The sequence below is a fragment of the Hemiscyllium ocellatum genome, chromosome 34 (assembly GCF_020745735.1).
Source record: "Hemiscyllium ocellatum isolate sHemOce1 chromosome 34, sHemOce1.pat.X.cur, whole genome shotgun sequence".
Lineage (NCBI taxonomy): Eukaryota > Metazoa > Chordata > Chondrichthyes > Orectolobiformes > Hemiscylliidae > Hemiscyllium > Hemiscyllium ocellatum.
In genome coordinates this window covers 36,772,342-36,781,111 of record NC_083434.1, presented here as the reverse complement: position 1 = coordinate 36,781,111, position 8,770 = coordinate 36,772,342, and the positions used below count along the sequence as shown (strand labels likewise).

The 8,770-nt window shown below is 49.4% G+C and overlaps 1 protein-coding gene across 2 annotated transcripts in view; it reads right to left on the bottom strand.

Moving 5' to 3' along the window:
* Positions 1–8,770, bottom strand: part of acad11 (acyl-CoA dehydrogenase family, member 11) — a 149,074-nt gene that overhangs the window by 91,193 nt on the left and 49,111 nt on the right. For both annotated transcript variants that reach the window (XM_060849801.1, XM_060849800.1), the window contains exons 12-13: positions 6,865–6,972; positions 5,141–5,239 (exon numbers count right to left, since the gene is read on the bottom strand). In XM_060849801.1, the coding sequence (XP_060705784.1) occupies positions 5,141–5,239; positions 6,865–6,972 (207 nt within the window). The remainder of the gene's footprint in view (positions 1–5,140; positions 5,240–6,864; positions 6,973–8,770) is intronic.

Below are 8,770 nucleotides of genomic sequence, written 5' to 3'. Positions count from 1 at the left end.
CTTGTAGAGTCTCAAAGTGCTGTCCTGGAAGACAAGGTAAATCACCATGCAAATGGTCTGGGCAGGAGGTAGATGGATTTGCGTCACCCAGTACTAACAGATTTTAGATGGACAATCAGAACCACAATTCCTATTGGATTATTTTTCCTGATCAAAACAATAAAGATTCAGCTCTTTAATTGTGGTAAGTCTTTGGGTGGGAGGAGTTGGTGAAGTGAAGTTTAAAATTGAAGAGATTTGATGGTAAGCACATCGATAACTCTGAGCTGTTAATGTTGTACAATCCAATCCTTACACCGTCAATACTGGCAGGTGTTTGTGACCATAGTTACCAAATGTAACAAGTTTTCATGTAGTTTATTAAGTTTGTTAAGAAACAGCACTTTCGAAATGATGCATTAGTTAATGAGACAAAAACAAAGTATATAACGTGAGACCATTAGGATGAATCCTTAATACCAATGGATGACCAGGCAGTTGGCATAGAGTGTGTCAATCCCATTTACATTGTGTGTTAGTGTCCTTCCTTGAGCAGAAATCTCAAGGAACTTGTCCCTGAGGTCTTCCCTCAATCTCTTCAATCTTCAGTCTGAAGAAGACAGCTCCTTGATGAGGAGGCATGGTGGCTGAGTGGTTAGCACTGCTGCCTCACAGCACCAGGGACCTGGGTTCGATCCCAGCATTGGGTGACTGCGTGGAGTTTGCACATTCCTCCTGTGTCTGCATGGGTTTCCTCCCACAATCCAAAGATGTGCAGGTTAGGTGAATTGGTCATCCTAAATTGCCCACAGAGTAAGGTGCATTAGTCAGGGGGGAATAGGTCTGGGTGGGTTACTCTTCGGAGGGTTGGTGTGGACTAGTAGGGCCGAAGGGCCTGTTTCCACACTGTAGGGAATCTAATCTAATTTCTCCTCAGACTCTGAGCCCTTGTTGATACATCCTATTTTTGGGATTAGCTCGTCTGAATCCCTTACAGCTATATATGACATCGCACCCAATGGCCAAGCCAACTGCATTCCTTGCTCACCTCCATCATAACATCAGTGTGCAATTTTCCTAAGAAGAAACCTTTGTAGTTATTTTCCTAAACAGCCTGGAGCTCCAGGCATCAGTGGCCTGTTAGCCTTTGTAGCCTTGATCCTTATAGAATCATTGAATTTTACAGTCCCGGAGGAGGCCATTCAGCCCATCGTGACTGCACTGGGCTGAATGGCCCAGTCCCATTCTCCAACCCTATCGCCACAGCTCTCCAAATTCATCACTTTCAAATACATATCCAGCTCTCTCCTATGGACTGCACCTCCACTACTTTCCCAGGCAGTGCATTCATTTAAGACAAGTACATTATTATGTTTTTGATCTCTATAAACCACAGTGCAACAAATAAGGTGACACAGTGAAATGAGAAATGGAAATAAACCACCAGAACGGAAATATCTTTTAAATCCAGTGTCAGACAATAAGGCGCTGATAAGTCGAAATGGCCATAAATAATTATTTGCCTTTGATGTACACAGTTACTGTTTCGTTTAAACTTGCCCTACAGCTCATAAAACATAATAGTTTGCAAAGAAACACAATCTTTTGATTCCCTCCCCAACGTTTGTGGTTAATCCAGCGCTTTGAAGTAAATGTTTATCGGGCCTTTAATCAAAGTCATGCAGAGACCATTCAGCCTATCAGACTCTGCCAACTCTTTCCAGGTGTTATCATTCCTTACTGGCATTGTGTCACACAGCCACCTTTGACCTGCTGGGTTTATGGGAAATGCCATGTCACTGCAGCTAACTGGTTTCAACAAAGACTTCCACAAGTAATCAGCCTGTCCTATCAAGAATGGCAGCACTGCTTTACCAAGGTGCCAACTAGACCCCACCATCAAAGAACATCTTCCCCTTCCCACCCCTCTCTGCCTTCCACAAGGACCATTCCCTTTGGCAGTCCTTGGTTTGTGCCACACTCTCCCCACCAAACCTCCCAAACCTCCAGGTACCTTCCCCTGCAACTGGAAAAGATGCAAAACCTGCTGATACACCAGTCCCCTCACCTCGATCCAGGGCCCCCAAATAGTCCTTCCAGGTGAGGCAGAGTTTCATCTGCCTCTCCTCCAACCTAGGAGAAAGTGAGGTCTGCAGATGCTGAACATTAGAGTCGAGACTAGTGCTGGAAAAGCATAGCAGGTCAGGCAGCTTTTCTCTGAATAAAGGGCTTTTGTCTGAAACATCGATTCTCCTGCTCCTTGGATGCTGCCTGACCTGCTGTGCTTTTCCAGCGCCACACTCTCAACTCTCCTCCAACTTAGTTTACTGTTATCAGGTGTTCCCGATGTGGTCTTCTCTACATCAGGGAGACCGAACGTAAACTCAGAGAATGGCTCCCTGAGTATCACAGCCAGGTCCTCAGGGGCCGACCAGACCTCCCAGTCACCTCCCATTTCAATTCACCCAACCACTCCCTTTCCGATATGACCATCCTTGGCCTCCTCCATTGCTCCACAAATTGGAGGAACAACACCTCATCCTCTGCTGGGCAGCCTACAACCCAGAGGACTCAACACTGAGTTCTCCAATTCCAAATAACCTCTCTCCCCATCCCCTGATGCCCTTCCCAGCCCCTCCCCCTCCCTTCCACTCCTCCCAGCCATCAACTGGATCCATTCCTCCCATTGACCAACCTGGTTGTATCTTTGACCTATCTTCACCTCTCCCTACCTCACTACCCTGGCCCCACCTCCCCTTTATCTGCAGCTCCCCCCACACCCACCCCGAGTCCTGAAGGAGGGTTACACCTGAAACGTCGACCTCTGCACCACCTGATGCTGCTGGGTTTGCTGTGCTCTTCCAGCCTCCTGCCTGCCTCTCTTTAAGAAAAGGCTGGTATTCCGAGCAGCCAAACCGAGACTGCCACCTGGTGGTGTAATGGCTGTGAAATAACCTCCTGGCTCAACCTCCAGCTTTAACACAGAAACATAGCAAACAGGAGCAGGAGGTAGGCCACTCAGCCCATCGAGCCATGCCACAATTCAATGTAGTCACAACTGATCCTCTATCTCCACGCCAAAACCCATTCAGTCCACACACCTTTAGCCTCTAGAAGTCTATTTATTCCTTCAATACATGGGGTGGTGGTGGAGGATAGTTTTTCAGACTGGAGGCCTGTGACCAGTGGAGTGCCACAAGGATCGGTGCTGGGCCCTCTACTTTTTGTCATTTACATAAATGATTTGGATGCGAGAATAAGAGGTACAGTTAGTAAGTTTGCAGATGACACCAAAATGGGAGGTGTAGTGGACAGTGAAGAGGGTTACCTCAGATTACAACAGGATCTGGACCAGATGGGCCAATGGGCTGAGAAGTGGCAGATGGAGTTTAATTCAGATAAATGTGAGGTGCTGCATTTTGGGAAAGCAAACTTTAGCAGGACTTATACACTTAATGGTAAGGTCCTCGGGAGTGTTACTGAACAAAGAGACCTTGGAGTGCAGGTTCATCGCTCCTTGAAAGTGGAGTTGCAGGTAGATAGGATAGCGAAGAAGGCGTTTGGTATGCTTTCCTTTATCGGTCAGAGTATTGAATACAGGAGTCGGGAGGTCATGTTGCAGCTGTACACGACATTGGTTAGGCCACTGTTGGAATATTGTGGTCAATTCTGGTCTCTTTCCTATCGGAAAAATGTTGTGAAATTTGAAAGGGTTCAGAAAAGATTTACAAGAATGTTGCCAGGGTTGAAGGATTTGAGCTATAGGGAGAGGCTGTACAGGCTGGGGCTGTTTTCCCTGGAGTGTCAGAGGCTGAGGGGTGACCTTATAGAGGTTTACAAAATTATGAGGGGCATGGATAGGGTAAATAGGCAAAGCCTTTTTCCTGGTGTGGAGGAAGTCCAGAACTAGAGGGCATAGGTTTAGGGTGAGAGGGGAAAGATATAAAAGAGACCTAAGGGGCAACTTTTTCACACAGAGGGTGGTACGTGTATAGAATGAGCTGCCAAAGGAAGTGATGGAGGCTGGTACAATTGCAACATTTAAGAGGCATTTGGATGGGTATATGATTAGGAAGGGTTTGGAGGGATATGGGCCAGGTGCTGGCAGGTGGGACTAGATTGGGTTGGGATATCTGGTCGGCATGGATGGGTTTGTCTGAAGAGTCTGTTTCCATGCTGTACATCTCTATGACTCTGTGACATTCAGTGACTTCCAGTGGTAGAGAATTCCACGCTCTGAGTGAATTAAGATCTCCTCAGCTCAGTATGCCCATCCCTATATCCTGAGACCACGATCTTCTTGTCGTGGACCTCCCTACCAGGGGAACCTTCAGACCATCGGGTCCTGCCATAATTTTAGACATTTCAGTGAGATCCTCACCCATTCTCCTGGACTGCAATGAATTCAGGCCCAGTTGACCCAGTCTCTCCTCATGTGACAAACCTGCCACCCCAGGAATCGGTCAGGTGAACCTTCATTGCACTCAGTCTCTGGGAAGTGTACCTTTCTTGGGTAAGGAGACCAAAGCTGCACCCAACACTCTAGCTCTGGTTTCACCCAGGCCTTATACAGCGGCAGGAAGACTTCCTTGCTCCTATACCCAAACCCTGTTGCAATGAAGGCCAACAAACCATTTGCTTTCCTAACTGCTTGCTTTCAATGACCAGTGTGTAAGACTACCCAGCTCCCTTTGCTCATTAACATTTCCTCACCTATCACTATTTTTCCTACAAAAGTGGATAACTCCACATTTATTGGTGTTATACACATCTGGCATATGATTGCCAACTCACTCAATTTGTCTAACTCACACTGAAGACCCTTTATCTCCTTGTCATCACTCACACTTCCCCACTGACAGGTCCTTCTGCTATAACATGACAGTTACGTTCCTCTGGGACCTCATGGTCTAGAAAATCATGCTGTAGAAAGCTTACTAACAGAAAATTGTTATGCACGTTCAGAAGAAAGGTTGCGTTATCCAAACAACATCCACACTTCGTAAATGGTGTTATTAGCCAACTCATGCTGACAAAACGCACGTTATGGCAGAACAACTTCTAGTTTTGAATCAAGCAGAATGCTCAGGGTATTGGTCCCCCCAGCCAGGGGGAAAGTACGTAACTTCCAAACCTGAGCTCTGGGTCACCCTTTACTCACCACTGGCCCACCACTTCTTGCCAACGATGACATAGCTCTCTCCGTCCCGGTGAATGGTACATTCAACATTGGTGGCATCACTGGAAGCCACATCCGGCTCTGAGGGGTGGACCGAGTGAAGGAAAAAAACATCATTGTCAGAGATGAAAAGGTCACCATTCCCAAATTAACAGCAGCCATGAATAACACCCAAGGGGGTTGGTGTGTTGGGAAGGGGCGGTGTCACAGCCATCAAGCATGAGCCTCTGCCAATCAGACACACAGAAAGGCCGGAGAGCTCAGAAGGTAGTGTCTCTGCCTCTGAGCCAGAAGCTCTGGGTTCAGGTCCCACTTCATGATGTGGTGGTCACGGCTCGTGATGTGGTGAAACAGAATAAGCACCAAGCTGCCCCCAAGCCCTTCAAACACATGCCAATGGCAGACAGCGAGAGATTCCTCGTCAGTTATTGAGATGGAACAAGATGTGAAGCCACTGCCATCCCAACTGGAAAATATGCATGTCACTGGCTGGGGTAGGTTTAGAACCTGCATCTTGCCTTACCCCTGGTGGAGATTTCACGGTCCATGGTTCAGGCCTGTGGGACTGTCCAAAACACTAGGGCCATCCGACCGTGGCTGCCATCTCTCAATGTCAACACTCAAATTGACACCAGTTGCCTGGGAAGTCACCCCATCAGCTCAGCAGATCTAGGGGTGGGTACAATGGCTCAGGGGTTAGCACTGTTGCCTCACAGCGCCAGGGACCCGGGTTCGATTCCACCCTCGAGTGACTGTCTGTGTGGAGTTTGCACATTCTCCCCGTGTTTGCGTGGGTTTTCTTACACAGTCCAAAGATGTGCAGGTCAGGGTGGATTGGCCATACTAACTTGCCCCATTGTGTTCAGGAATGTGTAGGCTAGGTGTATTAGTCAGGGGTAACATAGAGCAATAAAATAGGGAAATAGGTCTGAATGGGATACTTTTCGAAGGGTCGGTGTGGACTTGGTGGGCCAAATGGCCAATTTCAAACTGCAGGGATTCCATCCATGATCCATTTGGGGCAGCACAATGGCTCAGTGGTTAGCACTGCTGCCTCACAGTGCCAGGGACCTGGGTTCGATTCCACCCTCGGGTGACTGTGTGGAGTTTGCACATTCTCCCCGTATCTGGGTGCATTTCCTCCGGGTGCTCTGGCTTCCTCCCACAGTCCAAAGATGTGCGGGTTAGGGTAGACTGGCCATGGGAAATGGAGGGCCACGGGAATAGGGTAGGAGGGTGAGTCTGGGTGGGCTGCTCTCCGGAGGGCTGGTGTGGACTCGATGGGCCGAATGGCCTGCTTCCACATTGTAGGAATTCTATGATCAGCTTTGTGACCAACAGCAAAAAACCTGTTGCATTTAAATAGTGCCCTTTCCGTTGTAAAATGTTCTGATGCGCTTCACAGGAGTGACCTCAAAATGGAAATGTGACACTGAGCCAATTAACAAAACCCTATGACCAATGACGGAGAGCTCAGCCCAAGATGGGGATGTTTTACGGAGTCTCATGGGATCAGTGGAGAGGTTGCAGGAAGGAATTTCAGAGTTTGAAGCCTCGGCAGTTGTAGGCCCGATCAGACAAAGGGAGCCTGCCGATGTCTTTGGGAAGTACGGGGAATAAAGGGGTATGTTACTTCCACAGCCCAGCGAGAACATCAGCTGGAATCCGAAACGACCGAATGGACTAACCCAGGCAGATGGAGATACCTGTCATGCAAAAACACGAATGGATTTCTCCGTTGAGCAGAGGTTCCAGCCATCTCTTCTTCTGCTCTTCGATTCCGTACAAGTGTAGCACCTCCATGTTCCCTGTGTCTAGGAAACAAGGTGGGAATGTCATCAGATGGAAAGTCTGCCGTTGTACTCAGCTGCTTCTGTTATGATGTTGTGTTGAAATGAGCCATTTACACTTCAACCTCATGGATCAGTCACCAAGAGTGGGATGGGGTGGGGTGGGGTGGGGTGGGCACAGAGAGCAGGAAACTGTTCCCTGCAGCGCTGAGCTGGACATGAACTGTCGGGGAGGGGGGGCAGGGGTGTTGGTCATTGTGGAGGGCTTGGTCATTTTGGGGTGTGCATGTTGGTCATTGGGGACGTGAGGGTCAAAAGTGTGGTGCTGGAAAAGCACAGCAGGTCAGGCAGCATCCGAGGAGCAGGATGATCGACGTTTCGGGCATAAGTCCTTCATCAGGAATGAGGCTTGTGGGCCGGGGCACTAAGAGACAAATGGAAACGGGATGGGGCTGGGGGGAAGGTAGCTGAGGATACATTAGGTAGGAGAAGGTGGGGGAGAAGGTGATAGGTCGGACAGGAGGGTGGAGCAGATAGGTGGGAAAGGTGATGGACAGGTCAAGAGAGCGGTGTCGGGTTGGAGGCTTGGGACTGGGGTAGGGTGGGGAAGGAGAAACAAGGAAACTGGTGAAGTCCACGTTGATGCAGTGGGGTTGGAGGGTCCCAAGGCAGAAGATGAGGTGTTGTTCCTCCTGGCATTGGGTGGTAAGGGAGAGGCGACGGAGGCGGCCCAGGACCTGCATGTCCTTAGCGGAGTAGAAGGGGGAGTTGAAGTGTTCAGCCAAGGGGCGGTGGAGTTGGTTGGTGAAGGTGTCCCAGAGATGTTCTCTGAAACGATCTGCAAGTTGGCGTCCTGTCTCCACGATGTAGAGGAGACCTCATCGGATGCAACGGATACGGCTGATGATGCTTGTGGAGGTCCAGGTAAATTTCTGTCGGATGTGGAAGGATCCTTTGGGGCCTTCGACGGAGGTGAGGGGCAGGTGTGGGCGGATCTTTTGCACTTCTTGTGGTGGCAAGGGAAGGTGCCAGGAGTGGGGTGTGGGGTGTGGGGTGTGGGCTGGTGGGGGGCATGGATCTGACGAGGGAGTCACGGAGGGAATGGTCTTTACGGAATGCAGATAGTGGTGGGGAGGGAAATATATCTCTGGTGGTGGGGTTTGTTTGGAAGTGACAGAAATGGCAGCGGATATTGTGACGTATACGGAGGTTGGTGGGAGGAAGGTGAGGGCTGGGGGGTGTTCTGTCCTTGTTGCATTGGGAAGGGAGGGGTTTGAGGGCAGAGGTGCAGGAAGTGGAGGAGATACGAGGGCATTGTCGATCATGTGGGAGGGGAAATTACGATCTTGGAAGAAGGAGGTCATCTGGAATTGTCTACAATGGAACTGGTCATCCTGGGAACAAATGCGGCATAGGCGGAGGAATTGGGAATAAGGGATCACCTTTTTACAGGGGGTAGGGTGGGAGGAGGTGGGTTTGTAGTAGATGCCCGTAGTCAGTCGGTCACCACTGATGGAGATGGACAGGTCCAGGAAACAGAGGAAGGTATCCGAGATGGTCCAGGTGAATTTGAGGTCGGGGTGGAAGATGTTGGTAAAGTTGATGAACTGTTCAACCTTCTCGTGGGAGCACGAGTGGGCGCCAATACAGTAATTCATGTAGCAGAGGAAAAGGTGTGGGATGGCGCCAGTGTAGAGTCATCGAGATGTACAGCATGGAAACAGACCCTTCAGTCCAACCTGTCTATGCCGACCAGATATCCCAACCCAATCTAGTACCACCTGACAGCACCCAGCCCATGTCCCTCAAAACCCTTCCTATT